Source organism: Lygodium microphyllum, chromosome 13 (genome assembly GCF_053477565.2).
Source record: "Lygodium microphyllum isolate KBCC chromosome 13, Lygodium_microphyllum_v1.1.10, whole genome shotgun sequence".
NCBI classification, from domain to species: domain Eukaryota; kingdom Viridiplantae; phylum Streptophyta; class Polypodiopsida; order Schizaeales; family Lygodiaceae; genus Lygodium; species Lygodium microphyllum.
Genome location: NC_141147.1, coordinates 122,100,398 through 122,113,222, shown reverse-complemented (window position 1 = coordinate 122,113,222; position 12,825 = coordinate 122,100,398). Strand labels below are relative to the sequence as shown.

The window sequence follows — 12,825 nt, the reverse complement described above, 5'->3', positions numbered from 1 at the left end:
CACAGTATAGATCTTTGAGAAGAATAGGTTTGGTAGGAAGCTCAAGTCCCTGCGTTGTAACAAAGAAGGGGAGACTGTCTCCAAGGAGCTAGGCAGGTTTTGTGCAAATCATGGCATTCACCAGGAGTTTGCTAACATGAGTATACCTTAGGAGAAGCAATATTGGAGGGGAAGAATTGTATTGTGATCTAGGTGGCGGGACTATGATGGAGCATTGACAAACACCTTAGTGTCTATGGGCTGAAGCAGTGGCCACCATTGTCCACATTCTTAATCGATCCCCTACATTAGCCGTGGTTGGTATGATCCGGTTTGAGGTTTATTGTGGTTAAAAGCCGGATGGGTCTTATTTCAGGGTGTTTGGCTGTGATTCTTATGTTTGCATCTTGAAGAAATAAAGGGATAAGTTTGAGCCGGCTTCCAAATGATAGGTATTCATGGATTATACCTTGTAGTCTGAAACATACATGCTTTATGATCTTGTTTCATAGGAGGTATATATGAGTCGAGGTTTTGGTTCATGGAGTTTCCAATTGTAGATGGGGGTGTTGAGCATCTTGTACTTGGAGGTCTAGGTGACAGTTGGGCACATGATCTAGTGTCTATGGAGCCTTTGCCTCCTGAGGCTCCACCACTGGTGGAGGAGGAGATTGCTTCACCACCAAATTCGCCCATTGAGCTGGGCTTGGTTGACATTCCAAAGACTTTAGCAGAGGTAGAGTGGCGAGGGGAGTATGATTCTTCTTCTCGTTGGACACGTGATATGCTCTGCGATGTAGGGATTGAGGGAGTTCATGAGGAGTGATAATCGCAAGATAGCCAGTGACGATCTCGGAGGAATAAGGTACACTCCACCGATCTTGTTTGTACTAACTATTGTTTGATGTCTGTGCCATGCATGATAGAGAGCCCATCTCCATGAAGGCGGCTTTATAGTCACAACATTGGAAGAAGGCTATGGAGCAAGAGTTGGATGCGGCCGAGCGAAATGGCACTTGGAATCTTGTGCCTCGGTCCGGTCATAAGAAGGTGATTAGAGTCAAATGGGTCTTTAAGACCAAGTACCATAGTGATGGCAATTTGGATAAGCACAAGGTATGACTCGTTGCAAAGGGTTTTTCACAATGGCCAGAGGTGGATTTCCATGATGCCTTTGCATCTAGAGCTTAGATACCTACCATTAGGTCCATTCTTGCCTTAGGCAGCCATACGAGATGGATGGTTTATGAGCTTAATGTGAAGTCTACCTTGCTTGAAGGAGGAGATCTATGTTGAGTAGTCTCCTAGCCTTTACTCATCAAATGGCAAGGTGAATAAGTTGAAGAAGGCCCTTTACGGCATGAAATAGGTTCCATGTGCTTGGAATGAGAAGATAGAATCGTTCCTCCAAGGGAAGTAAGGATATTGGCATTCCTCTCCCTATCCCTAGTTGTATGCCGACACCGCAGCCATGGTCTCTAGCTAAATAAGATATTGTTTATTGATCTAGCCAATCTTTGTGTGACTTAGAGTGAGGGATTGTGCTTGAAGGGAGTATTAAAAGGGCGGTAGCCTATACATGCTAAAACCATGTAGCTCAAACCATGATGTCATCTAGGCATACCAACATCAGGTATCATCCTCTATAGCATACTAAACCATGATGTCATTTGGGCATACCAACATGAGGTATCACCCTCTACAACAAGCTATTATGAGGACTCAAGGGCTAGCCACATATATCTATGTCAAGGGAGCTCCCATAAGATATATATGAATGATATTGATTTGGTAAGAGTCTCTACCACAATCATGGGAGCTCCCAAATTAGCTCTAACAATCTCATGTGGGATCGAAGCAGTACATGTTCATTCTAGAAATCATGTACACCAATGGCCTCTTCATCGATCTCCATCCATCATATGTGCAGCTTGATCTATTGTGGTGTTAAGACTTTGGGCCCAAGATTTGTACTCCATGCAACAATGTGGATGTAACTAAGTATCAAATAGCCATAGCTTAGTGTGGGGCTCTTGGAACTGTATGTGTGAGCTTGTCCTCTCTAACCCTCCCAATGCTGTATACCTTTTGAAGTGAGTCTTTTTCCTTGGTTAGGGTGGTAAATAACTTGACTAAGCATTAATTATAGCAAGCATAAAATTCACATAAATTGAAATGTACATTTTATCACTTTAATCTTGGACTATAACCTATTGGTCCCAAAATTGGTACCCTTGCGGTATTTCTTTAGCTTTTATTGCAAATCCATGGAGTACAACTTAGATTCTCTAATTTCCTGTGCTAATCCGAGTGTCTCTTGTTGTCAAAACTAAGCAGTAAGCCTTCAAACCAATTTGCCTCTTGGTTTGCTTGGCGATTGGCCTTCACCCTGCTCCTTGGAATAGAAATTAAGCCCTGAATCTGATATGGGTTGGCCGACCTCTCGAATCTCCTTGAAATTCTTTAATTTCAGTTGCTGAAATTCAAGTCCTAGGCTCTCAATTTTGAGCACACATCTTGAAGTGGCTATCAAACCCTAATTCCTATTGTAAATTAGGGTTTACAACTGAGATTTCCTAATATCTTCTACTCTGATGACTGTATTTTGTTGAGATAACTTGATAGATGGTTATAGGATGAGAGAGAATGCTATAGAGAGAGAGATTCCAGAGTCTCGTTTCAAGAAAGGTTGAAAAACTGTTGTTGCTCTGCTCAAACAGCCATGGAAGCTCTCATCTATAGTTAGGACCACCATAAAGGCTACTACCCCTTCCTATATGTTGTCACCTCTACTAGGACCTTGGGCTGCTATCATCTGTACTTGAAGGGCTCCAAATTGCTGTCAGCTGTTGTAGGATTGGTCCCCTTTGCTACAAATTACATCAGTAGCATCTTGCTCTCTAATAGCCTCATTCTCCTTGACAGCCGTTGTAGGATTGGTTCATGTTGGCTGCAAATTACATCAGTAGCATCTCCTTGCTCTCTAACAGCTTCATCTCTCTGACAATGGTTGGAATAGACTTCCACTAGCCCCCAAAAACGTTTTTCCCACTTACATGGGCAAGTTTTCCCAAAAGTAGTAGCTTTCTAGTCCCATTTTTTAGCATTATCTAGCTTATTATTAATTCTGAAAATTAATTTGATAATTATTCTAGTGCTCAGAAATTAATTTTAGTGATCAATAATTAAATCAGCTAGGCCAATTTGTCTTTCAAGTATCCTCGAGTAGTTATTTGCCCTTAGAGCGACATTAATTGATTAATTAATGCATAGTTTCTAATGTCATCACTAACATTAGTGGCCAATAAATTGGTCTAGGCCAAAATTTGACACTAGGTGCCACCTTATATCTGTCAGACATAACTTGTTACAACTTTTGCCTTTGTCACCCACTGCATTCTCCGGTCCTTGGCCTGTCAACATGAAATAACTGCCATGTGCAACACGTGCTTAAGAACCTTGCACATTTGATTATTAACTTAATTAAATGTTACTAGCAAGATTAAAGCATCTCAAAAATTTCATTTTGTCGTGACAAACCTCCCCCTTAAAATCACTACAATGGTCCTTGATTACATTGCATTGTGCCAAAGCAAAATTGTAGTGTACTAGAAACCGACTGTAAACCATTGAAAACCTGATCATAAACTGATTATTTGTTGATCTGAGAATTGATCACAACCTGTTGCAAATGTGATCCAAAATGGATCACAAACTAAGTGCAAAATCTGATCTGTAATTGATGCAAAATTGATCCCAAAGTGATCATAAATTTTTCTTACACTAGTCAAAAACTAAGCTGAAACTAATCAGAAATTGATCTCAAAATTGAGGCAAAAACTCATGCCAAATTGATGGAAATGTATAGTTTCAGTGCTGTGGTGAAACCCATACTCTTCTGCATGTATCTCATAGTGGCTAGCACACTAAACAGTGGCCTCATGGCATATTGTTAGCATAGTATCTTGGATGCATGTTGAAGAGTTATCAAAAACTGGAGGAGTGGAAGTGCTACCTCCCCCTTGAGCATTAGGCACTGCTCTGAACCCTTGCTCTGTTGAGCCTGATTGAGCTCGAACCAATGCCAGTTCTAACTAAAAGGCATCTAGGTAAAGTTGTAAAAATTGAGGATGGTCTACCAAGTTATCCTTGTCCATCGACTTTGCATCCATTCGCAAATAGTTTTGAAACTTCACCAACTATCTCTTGGAAACTTTACCTTTGACTTTTCTTTCCTTATGTGCCAAATCTTCTAAGATACCAAGATCTCATCTAGCTCCTTAACCTCAAGTTGAATTTTAGTAGATACATCATCTAGCACATCACCACAAAAAGGTCTTAATAAACTGGCATGAAAGGCATTACGTATTTGTTAATTTTAGCCGATATGACACATTGCTGATTTTTAAAACTAGTGATCAAATTTCTCTTGTTCTGTTTTGGTCATTATCTTCAAGAGATCTAGAAGGACCCATATTTTGGTCTTAACCAACATTATCAGCTTGCTGTCCGTACTGTAAACTTGTTCCAAGATTAGACATTGCATTTTTCCCAACACTTTGTGAGTTTTAAAATTGAGAGGCATCATCCTTGCTTGATCCCATCTCACTATTTGAAGACATTTTGCTGTAAATGCTAAGCTGAACACAATTTCAGCACTAGAGCAAAGCTTTTGATCTTCAATTAAGCGCCTTGAGCCCATTAAGTCAAGGGATTTGATGGTATCCCGACAATAGAACCTTGAATGCAACTTCCTTTTCGGATAGGATGGCAGATAACCTGATTAAGAACTAATTACATCAAGCATAAAATTCACATAAATTGAAATACACACTTTATTACTTTAATCTTGGACAATGGATAGCCTATTGGCCCCAAAATTGGTGCCCCTTGGGGAATTTCCTTAGCTCTTATTGCAAATGGATGGATTACAACTGAGATTCTCTAATGTCTTCTGCTAATCCAATTGCCTATTGTTGTCAATTGACTAGCAAGCCTTTAAACCAATTTACCTGTTTGGTTTGCTTAGGGATTCGCCTTCACCCTACTCTTTGCAAGATAAATTAAGCCCCAAACTTGAAATGGGTGGGCTGGCTTCTTGAACCTCCTTGAAATTCTTAAATTTTAGTTGTTGGTTTCAAGTCCTAAGTTCTCAATTCTGAGCATGCATCCTAAGGTGGTTGTCAAACTCTACTTTGTGCTATAAATTAGGATTTATAGCTGAGATTTTTCAATCTCTCTCCCTTTGATGACTCAAATGGCTGGATTTTGCTAAGATACCTTGAGAGATGGTTGTAGGATGAGAGAGAATGCTATAGAGAGAGAAATTTTTGAGTTTCATTGTAAGAAAGATTGAAAAATTGCTGCCTTGCTCAAATAGCCATGGAAGTTGTCATCTACAACTTAGGACCACCAGAAAGGCTGTTGCCCCTTCCTAGATGTTGTCACCTACACTAAAGGACCTTGGGCTGCTATCACTTGCATGTGGAGGGCTCCAAACTACTATCACTTGCTGTATGACTGGTCCCTATTGGCTGTAAATCATATTTAGAACATCTCCATGCTCTCTAATAGGCATATCAAAGGTTGGAATAGACTTCCACCAGGCCCCAAAAACATTTATTTCACTTGCATGAGCAAGCTTTGCCAAGTAACAGCCTTCTAATTCTATTTTTCAGCATTTTTCAGCTTGTTAAATTAATTTTAGAATATTGATTTTGAAAATTAGTTTAATAATTGTTCTGGCTAATTTGTCTTCCAAGTATGTTTGGTAGTTATTTGCTCTTAGAGTGACAAGCTGAAAAATGTATCGTTGAAAAATTAATTTAACAAGCTGAAATTTATTGGTCCAAGAGAGTTGTGTATCGTTGAGGCCACCCATGGGCCGTTTATATAGACAAGGAGGGAGGGTTTTCCTTAAGCTCGAAGAAAGCTAAATTTAGTGTACCTCGTTTCGAAAGATTCCTCAATTACTTTTATCACTAAAATCACATAACATGTAAGGTGCCAAGGAGGGTACACTACACTACCTTTGGGGCACCAACTACAAAGTATGTGTTGTTACTCTTTGTGATTCAGACTCCAGAGGAGGAAATGGCTTTGGCATCATTAGAGTCGAAGCCTTGGTTGGTGGATAGTGGAGCCACTAGCCATATGATTCCACACACAGAGTGATTACAAAATGTTTAGGGGAGAGGGCAATCGGTGAACAATGCCAGCTCATGGTGTAGTCACCATAACTCTATTGTCGGACCAACAAGGCCATAAGTCACTTTTCAATGCCTTTTATGATCTAGAATTGGGGTTTCACCTTCTTTATGTCTATGCTATTGCACAATTAGGCACTGGGATTGTCTTCTCTCTAGACTGGTTACAAAAGGGTGGGCTGTATAACCTCAAGACCCTTGCAATGAGGCTATCCTCTGAGTTGTGAGCCTTCTATGCATGCCTGATAGGATCACTTCTACCATGAAGCGTTGTGAAAGGCCAACTGTGTCTGTCTGTTCAGTTTTGAGGGTTTACCACATTTTGGGGCACCTCTACTGTCACCTTGTCTTTGTTGCAAATGGGTTAAACAGCACAGAGAGCCTCTCCCACATAAGGCATCTTGTCAAAATACTACTCTTCTTGAGCTTGTCTACTTGGATTTGTGTGGCCCCATGTGCACTCCTTCATTTGGCAAGGCTGTTTATCTCATGTTGATTGTTAATGACTTATCCAATTTGTATGGGCTCTATTTTGTAAGGCCAAGTCAGAGGGAATCTAGCACTTTTGTGATTGGAGGATCCTGGTAGAGAGGCAGTCCACTCATAGAGTTTGGACTGTGAGAGCAGATCGGGATGGAGTGTTCACCTTCCCTTGGTACTGACACTATTGTTCTTCTCATGGCATTCACATGAAGCATGCCAGTGGCGATACACCATCACAATGTGCTGTGCTTCTGATATTGATTGAATTTGTTATTTTCCTTTTGGAAGTGTTGGCATCCTGTTTGTAAATGCTAGTTTCTTCAATCCAACTACAAGTTTGGAAGCTTTCACAAAGCAATCTTGTTTACACCCTCAAGGATGAGGAGTTTAATTTTTATAGAAATCTGTAATAAAGTCTGGTAGATGATAAAGGTAATTAGGATGGGTTTCCAAGGCAGTCCCAAATCTTCATACCGAAAAATATATGTTAGTGATTCACTCAGGCTAGTAGTAAATATGGACTTGAGTTTCTCTAGATCTGTCGTAGAAATTGATGTTGTGTGTAAACATTGACTCATGTTTTGCCCTGTAGCTTTATGATCTCAATTTCAAAGATGATGGAGGATTTGAAGCCCTTTACTTGAAGATGCTTTTATCTGGAGTGCCTACCTCAGTGGAGGTTATGTGGATACCACTCAGTCAATGGGATCCACTGAAAGTATTTTCAATACCTTTCAAGTTGTGTTTTCGTGTCATCTCTGGCATCTTGGAGTCTGGTGCAATTAGCCCAGTGGTAGTGATGTACTTAAAAGGTTTAAGTAGTGCAGCTGAAGAAGTGCTGGGACGTCTTGTCTTTCCTGTCCTAGACAAGCTCCCAAAATTGGTACTATTGATCCGCCGCCCATGACTGTTTTACTTTTATTCTACATACATTTTTTCTTTGACTGGTTTAAACTCAGACATGCTCATAAGGCCATATGTTTCAGATCCAGATCCTCATTGGGCTTCAACTTCCAGATGATTCACGCAAAAAGTCACCTTTTCTCATGGAGCTGAAGAAAAATGTGACAAAGAGAATGGAAGAACGGTTTGGTCAAGGTGAAGGCTCTCTGGCGTGGTGGCTAGCCTTACCTCTTAAGTGTTTTATTCTATGGATTCCTCTTGTCTATATTTCAAGGTTCATGCACAAGGTATCAGAACAGTTCCTTGGGCCTGGAGAACCAATGAATGTTGTCGAATGGAAAGAGAAAAAAGGGGTAAGCTTATCCATGGTGGCTGAGTTCATATTTTTGAGAAACTTGTTTGTGTGTTGTAGTTTTCAAAACAAGGATGTCATGAGGTTCACTTTGCTGGCTTGGCTTTACTCTTGCATCATTTTGTAGCTGTTGCTCCTACTGTCACCACATTATTATCATTTCTTGCTGTTGCTGCTGTATAAAAAATAAGTGTGCTTCAAGTCATGAAACAGGGAACTGTCAAAGAGAGTATTGACTTACAATATAGTCAATCACATAGTTACTTGTTTCAGCCCAACTGCCTGGTAAAATTTTGCTTTTTGCACTTCCTTAGTTTGGCCCCTTTTAACTAGCTGTATGGAGATTTAGTTCTCTCTTCAGGTGTGTCATACTTAGCTCAACTCAGCTACTTTGCTGCTGTGTGTTAACTGAGACTTTTGAATGCATCTAAACCAGACTGTCCACACTGATTTTGTGTTTTCAAAAATTTGCAGAAAGAAGTAATGAAGAAGCTGAATGCGAAAGATCCAAAAGGAGTTGAAGACCCAGTGAGGCAAGCATTTGACCAGATGAAGGTGATATCTTTTACTTAGACCAGCTTTGATAGATTCCGAGGTTAGGTTTTTTCTTTCAATTGATCTTATGTTAACAAGAACTCATATAAGAAGTTGCATAAAGCAAGGGTGCTTTTTGGAACAACGTAATATCTTTTAGTCAGACCAGCTTTGATAGTTTCCAAGGTCAGGTCTTTTCCTTCAAATGATCTTTTGCTGCAATACACTGTATAAGAAGTTACATAAAACAAAGTTGGCAGGTGCACACAAGCTTTTTCTGGAACAAGTCAATGTGATTGGACTCTTGCAAGTGAACAACAAAGGCAGGCATGATATATCCATTCATTTCAGCCATTTCAAAGTGTACAAAAGTGAACATGGAAAAAATACAAGAGGAGAGAGAGATGGGAACAGAGAACTACCACTTCTATTATTGAACTTGAGCACATTTGATGTAATTCAATTGCTCTACTCAAAAGTGCACATCAACCAGTACAGTAGCATGTTCGTTTTGGCAATCTAGAAAATTCATGTTGCATAAGTGATGCCAGGAATGATATCAACTATGCCTTCTCTTTCACAAGCTCAATCATCCACATGAGACCTGTCAATCTTGGAGAAATGATGGCTGCCATGAAACTTTGCTACATAACTGAAATGAGACTGAATTGTCTCCCTTCGTCTCCATGTAAATAAACTTACGGGTGTGAACACACCCTTAATATACCCTAACATATAAATACATTCTTTTATTCTTTGTGTATCATAACAAACGGTACACCTATCTTTGCGTCCACTCTCTCTAACTCTCAACTCAGCTCTGCTCTTCAGCTAACACCTTGATCTTGCACACCATTGCACATTCACCCCTTCAAATTGGTATCAGAGCCTAGAGTGCACGCTTACCGAGATCAAAGGCAGCTCACGAATAGCTCGAGGCAGAAGAAAGTCAGTTGAGCACTAGTCAGTGTGACTTGCAGCTGTTGAGTGTGTGGCCGTCGGGCGACAGGCTGACGTAGGCAGTTGACAAGACTTCTGGGTGACGGGCGACAGCTCACAAGTGGAAGGCAGGATCACGGCAAGTCTAGCGTCGACTGCACCAGGTCCATTGTGGATCACAGCGACAGTCGGGCAGGACCAGTAGGCAGCACCAGGAACGACTAGCGGCAAGTGATGTATGCAGGGAGTCGAGGCGTGACAGGCGTGATGGAGCCGCGACCAGCGTGTGATGGACAGGCGACGCACGTCAGACGGCAGCCGGCAGCCGGCGGGGTTCCAGATCACGCGACGTGACATGACTGGCAGGTCAACGGACCTCGTCACGTTATTCTTTTTGGGCCACAAATTCGTTTTTTTTCCTTAAAAATTCTCTTGGAATTTCCCCTTGGCTCGACGGGGGTTCGTGGTGCAAGCATAGAGTTCAAATTTGTACATATCTATGCCCAAAAATTTGGGGCTTTTCAGGTTGAGTGCTGGTCATGCAAAATTGAGGCATCTGTGTCAGAAATTGCAGACATTGTGCGCATTTGAATTGGTGATTTCGCCAAATTTACTGAAATTTTACTCATCGGAGTGAAATTTCTCAACATTAGACTCATAAAATTTGGGGCTTTTGTTGTATTGGTGAAATTTTGTTCAACTAAGTCAGATTGACTGACATTCATGCACACTTGGACCTGGAAATTTTGGGGCTTTTGCAAAATTTTGTGAAATTTTGCTAAATTTGCTCATTTTATGCTCTCGGGAACATGTATTAATGCAATTGGGGCAGATTTCATAGTGAAATTTTTGGGGCTTTTGCTGAAATCTGTGGATTTTGGCAAAGTTAATGCACATTCGTGCACACTTGGACCCGGAAATTTTGGGGCTTTTGCAAAATTTTGTGAAATTTTGCTAAATTTGCTTGTTTTATGCTCTCAGGAACATGTATTATGCAATTGGGGCAGATTTCATAGTGAAATTTTTGGGGCTTTTGCTGAAATCTGTGGATTTTGGCAAAGTTAATGGATGAAATGCACTTTGGGAATATTGCTGAAGCAATCTTGTGGTTATAAGGAAAGTGATTTGAGCATTTTTATCGCTCACTTGTGCGATTTTGGAGAAATTGCAGAGATTTCTTGGTGTTTTGGGTATCAGAAGATGATACGAGCACATACGTATGCAGTACAGTTGCTGGACAGCTCCCATTGAGTTTATGTATTGCTGATTATTCATGTTGCAGCAGTCTTAGTGATCATTTGCAGATTGGGATTGGTGCAGATGTATTTTTGGTGATATTGCTGAAGTGGGAGTTACCTGGCAGTAGTGTATGCATTAAATGTATGTTGAAATTGCAGTCATACTGCTGAAAGTCATTCTTTCTACTGCTGTACATGTAGTTGGACTGAATCTTGCTATTATTTGCTGAAAAATTGGGCTGAAATCAGTTGAATATTCAGCTCATTTTTTGCTGTCATAAATTGCAGCATTGAATTTCTGGTTTATTGCTGAAAAATGGCTGCAAATGCTTCTAGCAACAGTGACACTAAATCCCTCTTCGAAATCAAGAGGTTTGATGGCACTGGCTTTGACTTGTGGAAGGATAGGATGCAAGGCATTTTGTTTCTCAAGGACTGTGAAGATGCTCTCTTGGAGACTAAGCTTGCAGCTATGACATATGTGGATTGGGCTAGACTTAAAAAGGAGGCCATTGCATACATTAAGATGGCCGTGTCTGATGATGTACTTACAGACATCAAGCGTCTTGACACAGGTTATGCTATATGGAAAAAACTTAAGGACACTTATGAAAATAGAACTCCTGTGAATCAAGTGTTTCTTATGTGTAAACTCGTGAACATGGAGTTGGATGAGTCTAAGCCAACATCTGAGCATTTGAGTGCTTTCACAGGGGTTTTGAGTCAATTGGTGCAGGACTCTGGTTTGGCAGCTGTCGATGATAAATTGAAAGCTATTTTCTTATTGATGACTTTGCGTGATAGCTGGGAATCTTTGGTTGTGTCACTTAGTAACAATCCTGCTTTGACTTTTGATGGTGTAAGAGGTTCAATCCTTAATGAAGAAATCAGAATAAAGTCTAGTGGTGAAAGCAGTGGCTCAGCTTACCATGTGAGAGGCAAGTTAGAAAAGAGAGGTAATGTAGCCAGTAAAGAAAAAAGCACAAGCAAAAGCAAGGGCAAATAACATGTCACATGCTATCATCGTGGGCGTAAAGGGCATAAAAAGCCCGATTGCCGGTACTTCAAGAAAGAGCAAGAAACAAAGAAACAACAGGGTAAGAAAAAGAAGGATGATAAGAAAGACGATGACAGCTCTTTCTTAAAAGAAGTTGCAAAGGCAAATGTTGCATCTAGTGTGGTCATTGAAGGGCTTTCTGACACTAAAGAGATACTTGTTGTAGCCTCATGTAATGATGTAGATATTATGGCAGCAAACAGGTGATATGCACATCATAAAAAAGGAGGTAATTGATGCCTTACTTTCAGCTCATGATGGACTGTCATAATCATGGATAGTGGACAATGGTGCGTCTTTTCATGTTACTCCCTCTTTGGAGTCATTTTTTGAATACACTGCAGGTTGCCTAGGCAAGGTTTACTTGGGTAATAACTATGCATGTGAGATAGAGGATGCAAGATTTGTACCTGGCATAAAGAATAGTCTACTATCAGTTGGGCATCTTGATGCTAAAGGGTATTTTACTATATTTGGTGGTGGATCTTGGAAGGTCCATAAGGGCTCTATGCCGATTGTTAAAGGTAGCAAAAGGGGGACTTTATATTATTTGCATTGTAAAGCATTACCTGGCAAGTCTTGGCTGTGGCTGAAGTCCATTCACAGATGGAGCTTTGGCACAAAAGACTTGGTCGCATGAGCCAGAAAGGCTTTCAGGTTCTCTCCTCTTTAGGGAGATTTGATGTAAAAGGCTCTGGTCTCGAATTTTGTAATGATTGCTTATATGGAAAACAAGTGAAGTCTCCTTATTACTCTGGTGTCGTTAAATCACCTACTGCTCTTGACCTAGTACACTTTGATGTGTGCACTATGCTTGTTAATTCGTATGGGGGTGCATGGTACTTTGTTACTTTCATTGATGATTTCAGTAGAAAGTCATGGATGTATGTACTTAAGATCAAAAAGGAAGTGTTGGATTCTTTTAAAAAGTTTCATGCTTTTATTACCACACAAAAAGTGCTTAAGTTGAAAGCCATAAGAATAGATAATGGGGGTGAGCATGCCTCAAAAGAATTTCACAAGTTTTGTGAGATGCATGGCATTAGGAGGGAGTTGACAGCCCCTTATAATCCTGCATCAAATGGCGTGGCTGAAATATTTAACCACACACTTTGTGAGAGAGTCAGATGCATG

At 40.5% G+C, this 12,825-nt stretch overlaps 1 protein-coding gene across 3 annotated transcripts in view; it reads left to right on the top strand.

Moving 5' to 3' along the window:
- Positions 1-12,825, top strand: part of EMB2458 (FtsH extracellular protease family) — a 166,235-nt gene that overhangs the window by 47,111 nt on the left and 106,299 nt on the right. For all 3 annotated transcript variants that reach the window (XM_087691687.1, XM_087691686.1, XM_087691685.1), the window contains exons 4-6: positions 7,261-7,551; positions 7,655-7,924; positions 8,398-8,478. In XM_087691687.1, coding sequence (XP_087547813.1) covers positions 7,261-7,551; positions 7,655-7,924; positions 8,398-8,478 — 642 coding nt within the window. The remainder of the gene's footprint in view (positions 1-7,260; positions 7,552-7,654; positions 7,925-8,397; positions 8,479-12,825) is intronic.